The sequence below is a fragment of the Pseudopodoces humilis genome, chromosome 1, assembly GCF_049639895.1.
Source record: "Pseudopodoces humilis isolate 2021_Gansu_Grassland_sample_001 chromosome 1, ASM4963989v1, whole genome shotgun sequence".
Lineage (NCBI taxonomy): Eukaryota > Metazoa > Chordata > Aves > Passeriformes > Paridae > Pseudopodoces > Pseudopodoces humilis.
This window is the reverse complement of record NC_142200.1, coordinates 128,417,721-128,438,035: the sequence shown is the minus strand read 5'-3', so window position 1 is coordinate 128,438,035 and position 20,315 is coordinate 128,417,721. Positions and strand designations below refer to the sequence as shown.

General features: G+C 39.5%; 1 protein-coding gene across 2 annotated transcripts in view; it reads right to left on the bottom strand.

Annotated features, from left to right (window-relative positions):
• The window catches only part of CALCR (calcitonin receptor), a 156,081-nt gene that overhangs the window by 57,728 nt on the left and 78,038 nt on the right, over positions 1-20,315 (bottom strand). For both annotated transcript variants that reach the window (XM_005518802.3, XM_088055654.1), the window contains exons 2-3: positions 11,478-11,565; positions 1,792-1,945 (exon numbers count right to left, since the gene is read on the bottom strand). In XM_005518802.3, the coding sequence (XP_005518859.2) occupies positions 1,792-1,945; positions 11,478-11,565 (242 nt within the window). The remainder of the gene's footprint in view (positions 1-1,791; positions 1,946-11,477; positions 11,566-20,315) is intronic.

The following is a 20,315-nucleotide window of genomic DNA, read 5'->3' as shown; positions in this document are numbered from 1 at the left end:
AAAAGAAGAGTAGAAGATGATTGCAATTTGAGCTTGTTTTTGAAAAGTAATGCCAGATGGAGTTGAAGGCACTGTCTAGTTTTAAAACTTCAAATCCTTTGCCTGGCCTGATAAAGAAAAATAATCACAGAGGTCAATTTATGCATCATGGGCTTGTCTTCCAAAGTAATTATCAGGATGTATATATATCTGCACACACATTTATCTATATCTATCTATTTATCTATGTATACATGTACACACACATATATACACACACACACACACTGTGCTGCTCTGGAGGGCTGGTCATGTGTTTCCATGTGCCTGAGCTCCTCATTTTATTATGTCTTCAGTTCAGAACACAACTTCAGTCGTGCTGGCATCATTCTGTAGTCACCCGTTATCTTCATTCTGAGTTATAAATGAATTAAGTGCATGTTGCTGTGAACTGACAGCCCCCATTGGCATCACTCAAATCTGGCTGTCAGCTGAAGGAATGCAGGCACTTCCCTGCTGTCCTTCTGCAACAGCACCATCCTTGATAACAGTACTAGGAATTCATGTCTGGATACATACGAATTCCCAGCTCACGCTAGAAAATCTGCCCTTTGCAACTTATCACACCAGCAAAGAGCAAAAGAAAGGTGAATCCAGTGGTTACTGCCAATGGATGCAAAAATTAGGTGTTTATAGAGCTGGAGGCTAAAATAGTAATCTAACAAGGAACAGTAAGTATTTCTCCTGCAAGTTGAGCACCTAAAAGGCTTATTTATGCCTGAAACATTATTGCTTCTATCCAATAACCCTGTTTAAACACTTGTGGGTATTCCCCATTATTCACCTGAATTAAAACCTATTTTAAGCAGTAGGAATCTCTATATTAATTTCCAAATATTTCTAAATCAAGACCTTACTATCTTAACATCTAATTCTTCTTTGAGTCTTACAAAGCCCAGTAAAATTTTTAATATAAAGAGCAGTAGGAATGTCTTCATTCTTGTATTACAAAAAGTCCCACATTATCTCCAACACTGCTATTGTGTTGGGTGTTTTTGTTAATTGTTTAAAATGTATTTTCCCTTTAAACTGTGTCCTCAATATCTGCTGTTTACTTGCATGTCGCATACTACTGTGATATTTTTTCTCTACCTCCTCATATCTTCATTCATATCTTGTGAGAAAAAGTGACCAGAGCTCTCAGTCCCAAACAGAAATGCTGCTTTATATTATGCAATTGCAGCATCACTATTATTTGTGATGTCCCTTTTTATTAGTCTTCATATATGCCTCATATTCAATAAAGATATTTACAAACCTCCTTTATAAACTTCAGTGTTTTATAAACCTCTTTTTCCTATTGTTGCTGCTGAATATAGAATACATGGAACTTGTGCTGGTACAGAGCACAACACCCAGCAGTCAATACACAAATGGCAAAAAATTGAAAGAGTGAGTGGAGCAAACAGAACAACATCTATATTTAAGATTCACAATCAGGTATGACCTTGCTGAGAGGTTCAGGAAAATGCTACTCCCCAGGCAAGATCAAGAGAGATTCAAGCAGCAAAGCATTGAGCCAGAAATGCAGGTGACAGAAGATGGAGGAGCTGTTAATTCCCTGGGCTCCTTCCAGGATTTTCCCTTTCTTTGCATTTAGAAGGATGCTAAATAAATGAGTTCGATTACTGCTTGTGGAAAGGAAACTGCATCCTGAGGAAGACTATGGGTTAGTATAGAGAAGAAAATATTTCTTTATAGTTATATAACCATGCATGGCAAAATACAGATTTTTAAAAAAACCTCTTTTACCTTTTTTCTTGTATGGAGGAGCTCTGTTCATCCTCTCATAACATTTGAATTGTGAATCTATTATCTTCTGCCGTATGACTGAATTTTCAGTTACTACAGGCTCTAATGTAGGATCAGTATAATTTACAGTAGAAGAAAGACTTGGAACAATTCTCTGTATGGAAAGGAAAAGCTGTTAGTACAACTGAATAAACAAAAAGTATTAAATTAAAAAAAAATAAAAATGTGAGGACCAGAAACTTCTATTATGCATTCTTGAAAGACCTTTTATTTGCACATATGTTTATCATTATGATGGGCCTCGTATTTCTTATGAAGTAAATGCTGTATTTTATTAGTTTACCTCATGAACACATAAAATTTTAACCAAGGCATTTTTCATGGTGAAGAGAGGATCATTAAGTACTTGATAGTCTTCAAAATCTTTGCAAAAGAATTTTCTATCTTCCCAAAGTTACACCCATGTATTTCTACTCACTTGTGCTGATTTATCTCTAGAGAGTGCAGAAAAAAATACTTCAGTGCCACAGCCTTTGCTTTGAACTGATTATTTCATGTTTTAAGTCACCCGCTTTGAGCTTCTGCAACTGTTAAGGTCATAGAAACACGGGGTAGAGTTTATACCTGATACCTGGCCTTAGCTCCTAGTTAAGTACTTAAGTTTGTTAAGTACTTAAGCTTAAGTTAAGTACTTAAATTAGATAGTCTAAATAGAAAGTTCCTCTTTGATCTAGTGGCATCTTCTGAATTATTCCATTCTGAGCTGCCTGCTGGTTAAAGGAAAGCATCATTGACTCTGGAAGGCAAAGATCTCAGCTGGAGGTCAGTTATGTTCTTTTTCCTGCCATCCATCCATCCATCCATCCATCCATCCATCCATCCATCCATCCATCATCCATCCATCCATCCTTTCTTCCCTCCCCGCCTTGTACAGCCGAGGTCTGTGAGTGAAAATGAAAGTGTGGAGCTTTAGTTTGTTCTGTTCTGCTTCAATCCCGTATCATGACTCTTTGCTTGAAGGTGATAGTAAAATATGAGTTTCTGTTTCCCTACTCAAAAGCAACACTAATGTAGCACTTTCCTAGCTTGACCCTCTGTTTTCCCCTATATTAAATGGTACTAAAGCCATCACAAACACATTCATTTGCAGACTGCTTCAAAATCTAGGACTCTCATAAACACACAAACTTGACCTTTTTAGCAGCAAATGCTAATACAGAGATCTTTAGGTGTGCGTTTGTAATTGTTAGAACTGAAAACATGACAGGTTTGAAATTTCAAATATTGGCTTCTTACATTTTGCTGTTCCTTTTTTATTTCACATCACCGGCAATTGTATTCCATCAACACGTTACTTTTTCCCCTCATTTACTCACTGAAACACTTGGTAAAATATATTCCAAACAAATGTGGCAAAATCATAATATGTTTGTCTTCATTGAAAGAAAAAGCCATTACTTCTATCCAGTTACTTCTGTGTCAAACCATATCTATTTAATCTTTTTATAGTCTTAAATCAATTACGTTTTTCTAATCTCATCTCATCTCATCTCATCTCATCTCATCTCATCTCATCTCATCTCATCTCATCTCATCTCTTTTGACACAGACATTTTCAACTGTATACACCTGCTAGCTGGAGGACATGGAGACAGTCAATCTTGTTGTACTTACGTACGCACTTGAAACACAATAGGAGGAATAAGAACGAAAATATTTTCTGGCAGAGATAATTTTGTACAAATTGTAGATGTATGTATAAATCACCCCCCGCCTCCCCCGCCCTCCAAGATATACTTGGACAATGAAGCCATTTGGAACATTTCATCTGGCTATCCAAGTGAAAGATTAAGTTTCTAGAAAGTCAGAACAGGAAATACAGAAGCAAAGCCAAACATCAGAGAGCCCTTGATTTTAAAAAGACTAAGGGGAGCAGCTGGAGTCCCCAAGTATCATTTAAAAACCAGCCAAGCAAAATTCTAAATCCACACAGGAAGCACAGGAAAGTGCAGATGAGGTTCTTCAGACAACCTCAGCTTTGTCTTAGCCCTTCATGCCCATGTCCACGACACAGGCTCTGGTGCTTTTCTGAAGTGATTAGTAGATACTGCATGCTAATTTTTCTCATTCTTATTTTGAATAATATCTCAGTTCCAAGCTGTTTGTATTCAAGACAGAAATAACAGTTTTGTCACAGGAAGCTAGGAGGACTTCTGTGGCAATGCCTTTCTTCTTGGTAATTTCTCCGTGATTCTGGGCCAGTTTGGGAACACATCCATGTGTGGAATGTTGGTTTTGAGGGGTGAAATACAATTCAGACACTAAAGGCACCTTACTCATAGTTTTATTACTTGTAGTGTGTGATTCCTGAAGAAGGCAGCCCTTATTGGGTATAGTTTAATGAGAACATTGTGATACTTGGAGGTAGAGAGTACCTCTGGTGGTGAATAGATTAAATGTCTTGGACTGTGTGCAAAATTGTGTAAGAGTGTTCAGCCATGTAACCAGGAGGCCCATTCTACTGCCCCTCCACAAGGCAATCATGGAGCAGCTGAAATTCCCACTGCCCACATTTAGGCCAGGAACTCACTCAGACAGATTAAAAATATGGATGAGTTGTGTCAGTAAAACTCATCAGTGGCAATAACCTAATGGCCACCAGTAAAACGAAAGCAAGTTGGATAAAAGTTGGAATAATAACACTTGATTTATAATTGTCTCTTAAATTACCTTTTTTATTATTATTATTACTTTAATATTTTTTTATTTTCTTTCTACTAAACACAATGACTCAGATTTTCAAAGTTAATTGCCCAAAAATCTTTCCAGGCACTTTTTATGTAATTGTGTGTGTGTGAAATAGCTTGTGTGTGAAATCAAATTAAGGGGTTCTGTGACATAAGTATGACACTGGGATTGTTCATCTGTGATGTGACCTTTAAATCTACTCTTTCCTTTGATTGCTATTCCTCATTTTTGTTTGCCTGGATTTGAAAAGCTGGCCTTGGAAGCTTGAACACAATTTTCTTCTGCCTTAAAATCAGATTACCACTTCAGCAGATTAATGAAATATTAATTTTGTGGCTTGCTGGAGGTGGAGAAGTCATATCCCTGTTTGATACTGGGGTTTTTACTATGCATAAGAGAATCCCATATCCACCCCCCAGAACTTGACCTCCCAAAAGCCTGACCTCCCAAAGTCAGCCCAGTGGGCTGATGATCCAGCCTTTATATACCTGCAGTTCAGTCAGACAAGGATTTTGATGCAGTTTGTGGTGTCAGATGTTATTATTTGTTTTAGTCTTCCTCACTTCTTACTGTAGAGTCAGAAAAAGGCAAATGGGGCAGGAAGAAATCTCTGGGTTATTATTCTCTTTTCAGAAATAGCAGAAGCTTGAGTATGACTGCATAGGAGGGAAAGCTTAGTGTGTCTCATGTTAATGGGAGAGGCTGGGAATGTCCCATGAATAGCTGTGTATCAGTATTTGTATAAACTCTCATGGAATTCATGATTTTGACTCACCTCTGCTACTATGTTTTAACTGTTATGTCAATGTACTTTAGAAATTAAGAGTTAAAAGGTACATTTATACCACATAAAAGCCAAGGCAAATTAATCTTCATCTGACAACTACCTACAAATATTGAACCTACAAAATATGGAACAAATTTTAAATGTTCAGAGTCCATTACTGCACATTAAAAAGCCTTCCCATCCATTCACCAGATACTTCAGATGGAAATATAGATAATGTTTATACAATAAAGGAATGCCTCATTCATTTATAAAGATTCTTTATTAAGGAGAAATAAATAATTCACAATAATCAATGTGATCATTGCTTGAAAATGCACTGAATTCTTCAGAAGAAAACAGTTTAAGTGATGTCCCATGCAGCAGTTTAGCAGCCGTACATATGATGTCACTCCTAAAAGTCCAAGTAAATGACGTCATACATACGACCACCAAGCCACCACGTGACAAATGACTATATAAGAAAGTGAATTATCATTACAAAGAGAAATAACAGGCTGCTGTGAATGCTGAAGTTCACTTTATACCTAGAATGAATAAAGGATTCTGAGTAAGCAATTTGGCTTCATTGTTAACCTCTCAGGAATGAACAAACAGTGCCCTGGTTTCTGTAAGAGAAACTGATGTTAACCTGTGCAAGACTGCCCATTTCTGCAAGGGAGAATTCAGATAAAATAAATATAAAATTCTTTCACTTTTTTTCCCACAAAATATTGGACATGATGAACAAGCACCTCCAAATATTTTTCTTCTGCCATCAAGGACCTTGCAGGACACTAATAATAACTGTACATGACATTTAGGAAAAGAAGGCATTTTTAGCTGTCTTTCTTTTTTCCCTCCTTCCACTAAATATAGTAATTTAGCAACAATTATTGGTGAGCTCAGACTAGTAGAAATTCTGGATGCTCTGACTTTTTTTTATTGATTTCAACAGCTCAAACATTCACTTGGTATAATTCTTTTAAAAGTGCTGTGTGAAGTCATTTCTTTATGGATCACTAAACTCCTGGTCTTCAATCCATCACATTTTAGAGCAAGAGCTCAGCATGATTTAGAGGAGTTGCAGAGCCCCTCTCATACTTTGATTATGTTTGAACTACTTTTCACAACTGCTAGTGTTGGGACAGATAAGAAAACAACTGTGATACCTTAGGAAGGTCATTAGCATGCGGTATTCAGTAAACACAACCATTTATATCCATCACAAGTGTGCTAGGAAGCAGAAGGCAATTTCTTTGGGGAAATACTACAACATGACATGTTTCACTTAATCACTGAATGTCAGAATTTTCCCATACACTACCTCTGTTGGAGCAGGATGGTAATTATCTCAGTGAGGTCCCATATGACTAACATGGCAGATTTTGGCAGCTGTTTAAACAAGCATGAGATTATCAGGAACAGTAGATGAAGACAAGGTTGTTGTAATGAAAAGAAAGTCACAAATCTTATAGTTCTTTTCCATTGCTACAAGATTTGCTTACATGAAGAAGCTTTACTTTCCTTTTAGCCTGATGGAAACTGTGGGCTAATCCAGAATACTTCATGGATATTTTCTTGCAGTCTTGATTATCCTCTTGTGAGAGGCCTCTTTACTGCAATCAGCTGCATAGCAACAGCCTTGTTTTGCAAAAAGCAAAGATGTAGTCAAAATGTCCTGATCATCCCTGAAACTGGGTGAATAGAACAGAATACAGCATTCCTATTTCTTGGGAAATGATGAGCAGCTTGACTCTCACATTCTCACACTAATTCTTAGCACCTTAAAATATCAGCAGTTTACTTTCCAGAGATTCCCTTGTGTGAGAACAGGTTCAGAACTTGTGAGTGCACATACTTACAGCATGAAGCAACCCATAAATAGTTGCACAGGGAAGTGTGCCTGCAGAACAACTGCTTCCAAAGGTACGGTCTAAGGTGATGAGACCCAGGGTGATCTCACCATCCAAGGCTGGGGAAGACCCTGGGCTGCCAAAGGTGCCAGAGATCAAGAAGGCTCAGAAGAAGCGAGACAAAGGAGGCTGTGACGGATCTTCAGCAGCTCTTCTGGCCCATGGGAGATCTGCTCTGGACCAGATGCTGGAAGAGATGCCGTCTAAGCAGGAAAGGCTTGTTCTCACAGTACCTGCCCAGGCATGGGTTTCAGAGACGCACAGTGAGAACCACTGAGCAGAGCAGGAGCAGGAGCCCAGCAGAGTTTGTGGCCACACCAGTCCACCAGTGTGTGTTGCCCTCCCAGCTGTGAGGATCAAACAGGTGCACCATGGGCAGCTCCCCCATCATGGTGAAAAGTGCTTGACTAATGGGTTCTGGAGACCTGAACCTGCCCTACCACAACTGTATTCCAAAATACACCAGTTTGTGCAGTTACTGAAAATTACATTTATGTTTTCATATAATTAATTGTCAATGTTTTGTGAACCAAAATTATTCACGAGTCTTTCTGGAGTTGGAAAGAAGAACCAGACTCTGCGTACCTTTGTGACTGAGGCTTGGTAACAATTTAACAGATTTGGACTTTGTGAATGTGCACAGTTTGTTTTTCACTCAGAAAGAATTTATTTTAAAATACAATATTGGTCTAGTGGGTCTAATTGAAAATAGTGTGGCCATCAGCTGCAGCATCCATTTAGTCCTTGCCATGAATGTTGTGGTTGGCTCAGGACACAAAATTGGAGTATGTGGGAAAAACTACTTCATCAATCCTCATTTCCAGGGCCATTTGTAGGCACAGTTCTTACTTGACAAAATAAGGCAGAGAATACAACCCTCTTCTGTCAATGTCCTGAAAAATTGATTGGTCACACAGGAAAGAGACCCAAACTTCTTCTTCCTCATTCTCAGCATTTTGATGCTGCTGGGCACACTGTGCTGATGCTCCATCCTTCTTGTGAAGAGAAATGGGCACTGAGGACATGAACTAATTGCTCCAGCATATCAGGGCTCACATACTTGAGGAAACAAATCTCAGTCACATTCTGTGGCTCTCAATAATTGCAAAAAATTAGGCAGCATCAGTTTAAAGTGACCAATGACATAATGAACAACTAAAGTTTCTAATGAAATTCCCTTTGTGTAGTAGAGGACTATATGGTGATGCATTATGGTGCATCCAAAAGCAAGGGAATCCATCAAAGAGGAACACAATAAAGAGTTGACTTTATTTCTAAAATAGGTTTTGGAACAGCTGATGTTTCAGGGGTTTTTTGGCAAAGACGAGTTATTACAGATCTGTACATGGAAGTGCTATTTACTCTATGTGAAAAATTACGTGCATAAAAGAGATGGTTTCTATCAGAAGGTACCAAAACCACCTGGTGACAGGTCTAAAGGAGGTGGTGGGGAGGAAATGGCTGTGCATGCCAAGTTAGTAGGGTCTGTGGCAAAAAATTGAAGGAGAGATAAGAGAATAATCTGAGGAAGCCTTCTGCAAAAGACTAACACTGTATAGAGGGCAGGGTGTGCTCCAGCTCTGAGGTTGTGTTAGGGAATCACAACTACACTAAGAAAAGAGATTTCAGGTAAAAGTCTCCCCTACTCAATAGGGGTGACCACGACAGGGGATCCACCAGCACCTAGAGTGGGCCAAACAACACAAACAGAGAGCCTGGAGCCCAGAGGAGAAATCAAGGCCCTCAAAAGGTTGTGTTGCTTTGCAACAGCTTGCAGTGATCAACAGGGTCATGAAAGGATGACAGAAAACCATCAACATCATCAAAGAAGGGAGATCTAGAGGGTGCTTTGTGGGGTGGGTAGAGGAGAGGGATGGGAGATCACTCCTGCCTGTGTCCTAAATAACCTTAATTACTATATTATCCTCAGCCTCAGTGGCTGACAGGTCTCACAGTTCTTGGAACAAAGGAGTGATTTGAAGAACCAATAGATTGGAAACAGCCTTTGTGAAAGAGAGAAACCCTTTACTCGTTACAAATCATAAATTAAATGCAAAAAATGATGGCTTCTACCATCTACAGATGAGGAATTTTTGGAAAAATGACTCAGGCAAAACATTTTTCACATTTGATCTAACAGCAGTATTCTGGGTAAGCTTCATGAAGGAAACAAATCTTGTTCATGGTCTACTTCTATGACTGTGGCTTCTTCACTACCAGAAGAGAAATTAATCTAAGAGATGTCAAAGTAGAGCACAGTATGCCCACTGCAGTGGGGAAAGGGGGCACATAGAGATTGGAAGAGTGAAAATGTAAGTTAAACTATCCATTGAAGTCGGAATGTGAAGTGCCCTTTGGTGCAAAGATATTTAAAATGAATGCAGATCTCACTGAAGAGTTTTTAAAAGAAATCCTAGCCCTGGAGAGCTGCAGGAATGAGCACAGAATGAACATTGCACACATGCTCTCATGGGTGAGAGATCTAAAAGATCTGGGAACAGCAGGGCAAGGATCAGTCCTTCAGGGCTGACCTACTAATCCATGCTGTAGGTCAAAGCACCTCAAGTGCCCAGAAGTGCTGTTGACAATTTTAGTTATCAGAATATTTACAGTCCTGTCACTTGACTGGGAGCAAAATAAGCTCTGTTCTTTCATTTGGCATTGGCTTTTTATAGGAATAATTGCTGTTCCTTGTCAAGATTCCTATCATGATATGCAGATCAGGTGGGATTCAACCCAGAAAGAAGCTGGTCTTTCTCAGGCTCTTTGTTACAGACATCTCTGACCATGGGTGACTTCCTAGCCAGTTCATTGTCACATGAACCCTTGTAGGATAGGTAGAACAGCCAACCCAAATGGTCACAAAAGCCACAGTACTCCAGTATACCTCAGGGTAGAAGACTTCTCTCAAGCATGGAGATGACTCCTCAAATCATTAACTAATTCTGGACAAATTATTTTGGGACCAAGTTAGGAGAAATGTATTAACTATCTCCAATACTTTCACTATCTCTTCAGCAGTTTTTTGATGGAGGGTCCTAATCCTGAACCATTAATTCAATATTTTCTTTGCTGTTCTCCTGGATTATCCAATTTAATTGTTTTCTTTTTACCTCTTTTTACCTCTTTTACCCCTTTTTACCTCCTTCTCTCTCATTCTCTTACTGTTCTCTACTTTCCTTTTTTATCTATATAAATTTAAGTGGCAAACAGTGCTGTGGACAAGCTCTGCTAGGCTGAGAGGAGAGGTACAGCCCAATGAGTAAACCAGCTAGGTAGAGTAAACAGCAGGTAGAGCAGCTGCTTATGGTCTCCAACATATTTTCTGCAACATGTGAGTTTCTTCTGCTTCTACAACATGGGATTTGACAAGGAGATGCACAGAGATATTTCACATTCAGATGTTAAAAGAGAAGATGAGAAGCAGAGGGGAAGAAGGAGCTAACCAACAAAACACAAGAAGAAGAAAGAAGAAGAAGAAAGAAGAAGAAGAAGAAGAAGAGCTAGAGTTAGATGGGGAATAAGGTGGCAGACATCATGCAAATTACTTTTACCACACCAGGGTAGTGAGTAGTACTTGCTCCCAGTAGTATCATTCAGACATATGCTGATCATTCTGTAACTTAGGCTCAATTCTGACTGCCTGTAATGTCTATGATTTTATGATGATCACTAATAATTTGAGGTTTCACAAGTAGAGATCATCAAAAGGATTCAATTTATGAGAGAGGTATTTAGTGAGGCAGAAATGAATTTACCACATGTTTAGAACCACAATTACTCAATCATGTTGCATACATTAAAATAAATGTAATGTTGATATAAAACAGTTGAAAATAGCATTTGAACTAATAAATAGATTCATATGATTATTTTTTGTTTCAGTTGCTTTCCTAATAGCAGATCCACTATAAACACAGAAAATCCATCACTACTTAAGTCAGTTTGTCTCACAGAACAACTTTAAGGGCAGTTTTCAAACACACATATTCCCATGATATGTTGTAGCTTGTAAAACATAGAAATTAAAAGTGATATGCATAACCTTCTTCAGACTTGTAGTTCTGTCTTACCAAGAAACAATGCTTTCAAGTTCAAACTTTTATTAGATAACCATCTTTTGAAATTATTAGTAAGGAAACTCTTTCCTTCACCTGTGGAGTATAACAAGTATAACTTGGTACTCATTTTTCCCAACATCACCACAAGTTTAAATACGGCAGGTGTCATGAGCAGTTCAGTTTTCTTGTACTTACAGTTAGAAGGATGATGAGTAAGAAGCAACTCTGGGTTGTTTTTTTCATTGTGGAGTCTTCTTGGAGAGACACGATGTAGATGACCCTTCTGGGAATTAAACAACAGAAATAAAAGCATTATTGGATTTTTCATGTTAAGATAAATTCCTTGTCTTGGTGTATGAGCGTATTTTAAGACTTAAACTGAACTCTGTGTGTGTGATTGTTTGAGCACTCCCGGAATTACATGTGCTCAAGTTTGAGCTAACTGGAGGTTGGTATGCTTTAAATTTAGTCTCCTTTGTGAATCTCTGGTGGTGAGTACAGAGGACATGGGGTATAGCTCCATGTTACTGGGTCACCAGCAGTTGTCCTTTTTCAGCTGCTTCTAAGCAAATACAGAGCTGCAGACCTATGAACAATCTGAGTGAAACCTGACTTGCAAAACCCAGAAAGATCCAGTTTGCAAATAAGTGTGACAGCAGCTCAAAAGACATGTTTATGGGGCTACAGAAAGCCAGAGTCTGAATAATCTCAAGCTAGGTGAACAAGCAGGTGTGTCAGGAAAAGAGAAACTGGGAACACCATGGGATTGCACTCTCCATTATGCAGCTGGGTGGCTGGGCTGTGGATAGACACAGCAGTGTAAGCCTCAGGCCATCGAGCTTGACTGTTCAGCATAAAATACTGGGGAGCAAGAGCATGGACACGACTCCACAGGTTTGAAGAGAACTGGATCAGCAACTTTTTGTTTCTCTGGGTTTTTTCTACATCAACACTTATCTGGCCTATCTGGAAAATTATCCAGGGGCCATCAGGTAAAATCTTATTACTTCACAGGTGTGGGGGTTCAAGCAAGTAAAGCTCTTTGCCTTAACACATCATCTTAAGTTTTATAAAAATGTAAGTTCTGCATTAAAGTGAGAAATGCAGTTTTTTTCAATACACATTTGTGCCTTCTGATGCCTCACAGACCACTCGAGGTGTATGTGCTGAGCAACATAGGGCATGTGGCTGTGATCACCTTCAGTCACAGTAACATAGTGAGCACTCACACACCTTCGGTTTTCAGACAGCTTGAAAACTAGAAGTTAGGTGTTTTCTACCTGGACAAACAATCCTGTGACCACCCTACACATTTGAAACCCATAAATTGAATGGGAAAAAGGCACAGGGACCTGGATGCTTAGTCCAGCTGACATGCAGTGAATAATGACTTGTATAACATTTGTCTCAGCAACAGCATTGTAACAGCTTTTGTCATCTTTAAATGGCCTGGAAGGGCACCCACTTTCAGAGGGGAAATGAGATATTGTCCTCATCTAAAGCAGAAATATGTAATGTCAAAATGTAGTAAAGGTGTGGCACTTCCACTTCAATGTAGCACATGTGATCCAGTGGGATCATTGCAGTCGTGTCACTGAGATTACAAAAAAACATAAAGTGATGGCAGACAGGGCACAAAGGATTTGTCTCTAATAGGAAGTAGTTTTATTACTGTCTGAATCTTCCCAGAGCCATTCTGCTGTGACAGAGGCAATGCAACACGCAAATGTTACAGAAAAAATACATAGTTACACAGTGGACCACAAACTTGCAATTGATTATTCGAGGCAGAGAACTTAATTGAAGCAAAAACTGGACACCTCAATCAGAGAAAAATGCCTGGAATTGTCTGCATATTTTCCAGGCTCTTCCTTGCAGTCTGTATTGGTTCAAACTGACAATAAAGCTTAATGAAGAACATATAAACAATGGCTCTTGGACATCTGTACAGCGAGCAGACGTACAAGCACGAGTATGGTGTTCCTGCAGGTACACACTGTACTGCAAAGTGCTCTGCAGCGTGGTGTAGAGCCAGGCTGGTGGGTGCCTCTACTCTTGGTAGCCTCATCACTTCTTCTGCCTCTGTAGGGATTTAGTATCAAGTAGGCAAAGGGAGCACTTTGCCTTAAAAATTATCAACAGCTGTAAAATACACAACAGCTCCTACCAATAGCAGAGGAACATGATACTGTGACTGAGAAAGCATAAGCAAAATCAACATCAGCTGGATTTACCTGCTATATGTCTGCTTTTCCTGTACTTTTTGCCAAGAGTGCCTGCAGCACCATGTTGGGTTACAGCTGTAGATGCAGGTAAATCTTATCCCCATGAGATTTTCTGAACATTTGTTACTATGTACTGAAGGAGCTATTTAAAATGTTTCTTGTTCCTGTCTCTCCTAATTAAAAAATAAGCCATCTGTAAAATATTTAACACAGTATTTTCCCCTGTGTTAACTAAAATGACTTCACCATATGATACTACATATGAGTAAATGAGTAAGAACTATTTCCCACGATGAATCTTAGCTAGTCTATTTATTTCTAGTAATTTTTCTTTTAGCCAGCTGTAACCACAGGAACGGCTGACATGCCATATAAAATCCAGCACCTTTTTTGTCTTTTTCAGTGGCAAAAATTTCAAGTATTGTTGAACAACAAAATTTTAACTATCAAACTATAAAACCCCTGACTAAGAAGAGTTTTTTTCTGCTTTAACCATAAGACTGGCCCATAACACTACAGCACACTTAAGCTGGCATCAGTACTGGATTAAGGATGATATTTCATTGAAATTAAAATGTACATGCAAATACAAAGTGTTGGTCAATGGGCAGGGCAGAAACAAGAGGGAGTCAGAAAGATTCACACAAAGGGAGCCCCAGGAGATGGACCCTGTCAGTCTCCAGACAGAGGAACAAATCAACATCTCCATGGCTCTGATCTCGTCATCTAGTGGTGGGGTTCGGGAGTGACATGCCAGGCAAGCTGGGATGTGCAAAGCAGTATGCTCAAGTGCCTGCTGTTTTGGGTCTTTTGTGTTAGAAGGATCACCTTTTTACACAGACACGACAGCCCGTGGGCAGCGTGCTTGCAGCTGGAGGAAGGCTGGGCAGCCCAGAGCACTGGAGCTGTGCTATCAGAAGCAGAGGGTGGAAGCAGAAATGAGTCTGCTCCCTGTCACACTGTATTAGGAATGGCAAAAGTGATGACACAGACTCTCTAGCCTTAGTTGCAAAAGACAGCACTTTTAATTCTTTCAGATCTTCTATAGACAGTTCCTAGAAGGTCTGAAAAGGTAAAGCTTTCATTGGTCATCAAACCAACACATCACCTTCACTGGACAGTTAGGAACAACACCCCTTGGCTGTTTCTTGCAAGTAGACAACAAAGAGCAGCACCTGCAAAGGTTGTTCTCCTTCTCTAAGGACTGTTTGGATATCTCCTCATGATTCCTCAGGCCGGAGTGAGAAAATTGCGTACTCGACTTTCCCAGAGGCTCCAGCCAGTGCCTGAGGCCTAAAAATCTCTTCTTTGACCACTTTCAGTTCCCACAGCTCCCTGGTGCATGCTCACATCCTGACTCAACCACACGTGGGCTTCCATGGCAGTACCCAGGGAGGCTGCTCTCCACGGCCTCTTCTGGCTGCTCAGGACCACCTGGCTTGTGCTGACTCCACAGCCACGCCACAGGGCCACACTACAAAGGGGTCAGGAAATTAGTTTTCAGCTACATCATTTTCAAATAGATTTAAAGGGAGTTATTGAAATTTATTTATTTTTTTACAATTACAGATGGAGAAGCAATAATACTTCAAGCTGTTTTAGGAATAGGTATTGCAGATGTTTTAAGGTTTGCATGAGTTTTTCCTGAGATGATGCTTATTACCATAAATGACAGGAATTATAGATAATGTATGGATAGTTCTTAGGATCACCAGATCCTAAATTACACCAAAATTTTTTCATTTGCTGAAGTTCCCAAGCAGGTTTTAGGTGCTATGCTGATTCCTGTTCCTATAATATTTAGCTTTTTTCCCTAGGTCCAATGATGTCCTTACTCAAGTTAAGTTAGTATAACATGCTTCATGCATTTCAATTTCAGAATACCCATATTTAGGGATTAGTCATAGGCAAATTGCTAAACCCCAGTACTTTTCCATGATTGTATTAATTCTTCAGCTCCTGTTGCTTATAATAGTTATATACAACATTCCTGACTGTTATTTAAACTAGAATATTGTTCTTCCTTTGCAAATGTAGCATTTATGTAGCTCATTACGTGCTAAGGTATTCCTCCTGCTTCAGCTATAATAGTAATACCACTGACACCTTGGGATTATACCTGAAACTTATCTGAGGATGAACACAGCATCCTACTCTGATGTAATGACATCTCTTTTGTTTCTGTCCAGATGTCTACAGGTGTAGTACTGTGCTGAACATGTCTTTAGTTACAATTACCATTATCCAGACAGCCCTCCCTGCACAGCCATTTGCACAAGGCCAACAAAGGAAGTAAAATTTAGTCAGAAAGAAGGGTGTAAGAGGAAGATTTAAAAGAAGGCAGTAGGGAAAGTAGGAAGGCAGGAAGGGAAAGGAAAGAAAGAAAGAAAGAAAGAAAGAAAGAAAGAAAGAAAGAAAGAAAGAAAGAAAGAAAGAAAGAAAGAAAGAAAGAAAGAAAGAAAGACAGAAAGACAGAAAGACAGAAAGAAAGAAAGAAAGAAAGAAAGAAAGAAAGAAAGAAAGAAAGAAAGAAAGAAAGAAAGAAAGAAAGAAAGAAAGAAAGAAAGAAAGAAAGAAAGAAAGAAAGAAAGAGAGAGAAGACTGATTATTCTGCTCTGATAAATCTGCAGTGCCATCTTTCACTGCTGACATTCCTTTGGATAAAGAAATGGTTTTAAAAATGATTTTCAAAACAGGAATTTGAGGACTTGCAGCTAAGTGCAGAAGTATGATGCTAAAATCTCTTTCTCAGTGTGTTTATTATACTCAGAAACTTTGAAACTTCTCTTGCGACCTTCCTGCTAGACTGCAACTTCCTTTGAGAGCTTCCTTTCCACTCCATGCAGTTTTCTCAGGGTGGATGACTGGCTGGGTACACACCTCAAACCACAAGGTCTCTATGTTTTCTTACCTAGATAAGGCTTGCAGCCCCTCCTGGGGAGTGCCTTGCCACTCAGCACAGAAGGCACCAACCTGCTCTGCCTGCATTACCTCCGGACTGGGAAACACTGGGCAGACAGCACTCAGCTAGGCACAGGCAAGCCAGCAGATCCTGCTGCTGAGTGTTTATGGTGCTTGGATCCACGGAGGAGGTTGCAGGTCTGTGTGTGTAGCCAAACATGCAGATAGTTTTGAGGAAAGTATTAATATTATCCCCTCACTCCCAGTGGGACATTTTACCCCTGGGTTCCTAATTTAGGCTACTGCTTTGGAACAGGAATGAGCTGTACATCACATTTATACCGTCTCAAGTCTTGTGCAGACCAGAATTGTAGTTATAAGCCCATCAGGCACAGGAAATGCCAGGAGTTTAATCCCCATGTCTGAGATGGGAGTAGAGCTAGTCCCTCCTATTTCCCCAGTACATTCTCTAGCCATTAGCCTGCAGTAGTCTTGAAATGGTTTAAGTGGCACCACGATATCCTGGCATTTCCAATAGTAAATGGTGATTGCTGCTCAATTATTTCTCATATGCTAGAAAACTGGTGACCCAGGCAGAGAGATGGGTCTCCTTACAGCCTCTAGGTAAGAGGCCAGGGAGATGAGGCAAGGCAGAAGATGTATCTGCTGTATTCTACTCCTGTACTCCCTGTGGCTTACCTTTGTACAGCACCTCGATGTTTTGTCTAACATTCCTTTTCATATGAGGGTCCCCAGAGAAATAAAAATTCCAAATTCTCAATTTCTGGTGTCAGGCACATAAAGACGTTGCAACATTAAGATTGCAGGTATCTAGGACACTTGCTGCTTATCTCATTCATTTTGGGAGTCTTGGAGACCTAAATGCTAAGCTGTGTGATGGCTGCTCAGTTGTTATTGTAACAGATCACAGTTTCCATTAGCTTGCCTGGTGGAGATTGTGAACTACATCTTGAGTGTGTGCTATGTTAACAAACTGAAGCTATCAGCCATAGCAAATAGGCAATTTCAGATTACACAGAGAAAATGACCAAATAATTCTGCTTTATTGATTCATTTGGATTACATGGGAGCTGCAACACTTCATTTTTCCATTTAAAACCAGTCAACAAAAAGAGGTTATTTTACCTTACGTTTCCCTTTAACCAAATCCTTTCCAATATACTGGACAAAAGTAGGAAGAAAGTAGCTACAAACTTGTCTGTGTCTATTTTTAAGGTAATCACAAAGTTTTCTAAGCCCCCACAGCACATATCTGAGCAGCCAATGTCATCATACACACCAGTGAGGAAACTGAAAATGGTGGTTCTTAGACTGGATAATATGACAGAGACAAGAATACTTTGAAAGAAAAAAACAAACAAACAAAAAAAAGCAAAAAAAAAACCAAGAAATATGATTTGAATGAAAATGGTGTATCTATGACTTAAAAAATATATGAGCCAAATTATCCAGGTTTTCAGGAAAGGCTGAACATTTTATGAAACAAAAGACAGTAAAGCATCAAAGGAATTAGAGGAGCTGATCCTTTCTACCTGCCAGGGCATAACTTAGGAGGGGAGTGCTGAGGTATCTGTCTGAGCACTGACACAAATCTCATTTGCATTACATGTAGGTATGGGTAGGTGCTGTACTTCTGCTTCCTCTAATGACTAAATTGAGGGTGACACCTACTGCTTATTAGTAGCCAAAAAAAATCCCAGCAGCCAAAAATCCCCCAACTTCTTCAAAGCTTAGGAAGCCATTGCTAATGATCATCTTGGCTGTTGGACAAAGGGTTTTATGAGGTTGTAAGTAAAAGCAAAGAAAATTTCAGGAAGAGACTAGCAAGGATTTGCTGGCAGACAAAGCTTGGAATACTTACACAAGCCAGACTGTGTAATTAGTTTCAAAAAACTTAGTCTTTTGAAAATGTCTTCTATGAAGTATTTTAGCCCAAAACATTAACAGCATTACGTGAAGGGTTGCATACCAAGCAATTCTGGAGTTCAGCATCTACAGGACCCTCATTGCATTTCTTAGAATTTGGAAGTATCATTCTGTTTTACCAGAAACAGTGCCTGAGGGACAAGGTTTTATGCCTCTGCACCACAGGCTCTGGTGATACAAACAGTGGTTAAAGGAAGGGGCTTAGAGATGGAGGAGATGGTGAATAATGAGAACATTTGCCCCTGCATAGATCAATTTAAGCTTCTGTGGAACTGAAATTAAAAGAAAATTTACTTTTATGCTTTTTCTGTGAAAGAAGAAACAACACATGCAATTAAACTTTTACTTCAGCCATAATGCAGCACAGAGAGTGGATCACACTGTGACTCTGGAAAATGAGTTAATTGCCTTCTATTCAAAGGATACACTCTTGAAATAATCTCAGTGTTACAAAGCAATGATTGCTCACATAAGAATTACATCAGGCTCTCAGCACCCATCAAAGTGTCATAGAGTGGTTTGTGCTGGAAGGGACCTCTAAATATCACTTAGTTCAAAACCCCCCTGGCCATGGGCAGGGACACCTTCCACTGGCCCAAGATGGGGCCCAAGTTGCTCAGGACCCCATCCAGCCTAGTCTTGAACACTTTGGGGATGGGGCATCCAAAACTTCTGGGCAATTTGTTCCAGGGTTTCATCTCCCTCACAGTAAAAATTTTTTCCTAAATATACAGTCAAAACCTACCTTCTTTCAGTTTTAAACTATTGAGCTTTTCCTGTGACTACAGACCCTGGTAAAGAACTTTGTCCCTACCTTTCTTGTAAGACCCTGTTAGCTACTGAAAGGTTACAACATATGTCTGCCTTCTCTCCTCCAGGCTGAAGACCTCCAGCTCTTTCAGTTTATCTTCATAGGACATATCTCCATCTCTCTGATCATCTTCATAGCCTCCTCTGGACTCATTCCAACAGGTCCACATCCTTCTAACATTGGGGACCCAGAGCTGGATGCAGCACTCCAGGTGGAGTCTCATCAGAGGGAGCAGGGGGGAAAATCCCCTCCCTTGATTTACTTGCCATGCTGCTTTGGATACAGCCCAGGATACAATTGTCATGTCACAATGCTCATACTTGATAGTGGAGGCTTTAGGTTTTTTAATTTTCTATTATCAAATTTTAAATACTGAAGTTAAATGAAAACCTTACCATTCTGAAGCAACACTCATTTACTCATTTACTAGCTCTGTTTTCAGTAATGGATAACAAGATAAAACCAGCAATATTTTAAAAAAACTTGCTAAGTCCCGGGAAATATTATCATGTTAAATTCAAATATTTCCAGTCTGTGGAACAAAGAAGCAGAAAAAAACAACTGGAAAGCAGTGAAAGGAAGCAGAGGGATAAAAACTATAGCAGAGCATTCCTGCTGTTCTGAGTGCTGGAATAGTGGGACTAAATGAAGCAGCTTTGGCCACTGGTCCACCATCCAAGAGATGAGCGCAACCACACTGCAGGAATGCCTAGTTCACTACGGAACACCCCTCAAAACAGAACACTTCCTTGCCATTTTGCTACGTCATTATGAATCTCTGGATTAGCATGTCACACAGTAGCACAGTAAACTTTCAGCCTTTTAGGCCCAGCTGTGAAATGTCTTTTCAAAAGTGTTTGCAATTTTTGGAGGACTTTGCAGCGGTGCTTGTACAATAAGAAAATATGCAATTATATAATCTTGGAGACAGCACAGCTTGGACACAGCCAAAGGCTTGAGACGAATACTATCCTGCTGTAAAACAAAGGTTTCAAAAGAATCATATACACTTATGTCAGACTAAAACTTTTCTCATAGCCTGCAAAATTAAAGCAGAAATTTAGAATTAGTTTCTATATATATAATATTTTAACAGGGAATACAGCTTTCGCAGTCCTTATAACCTGGAAAATAACTTTTGTGGGTAAA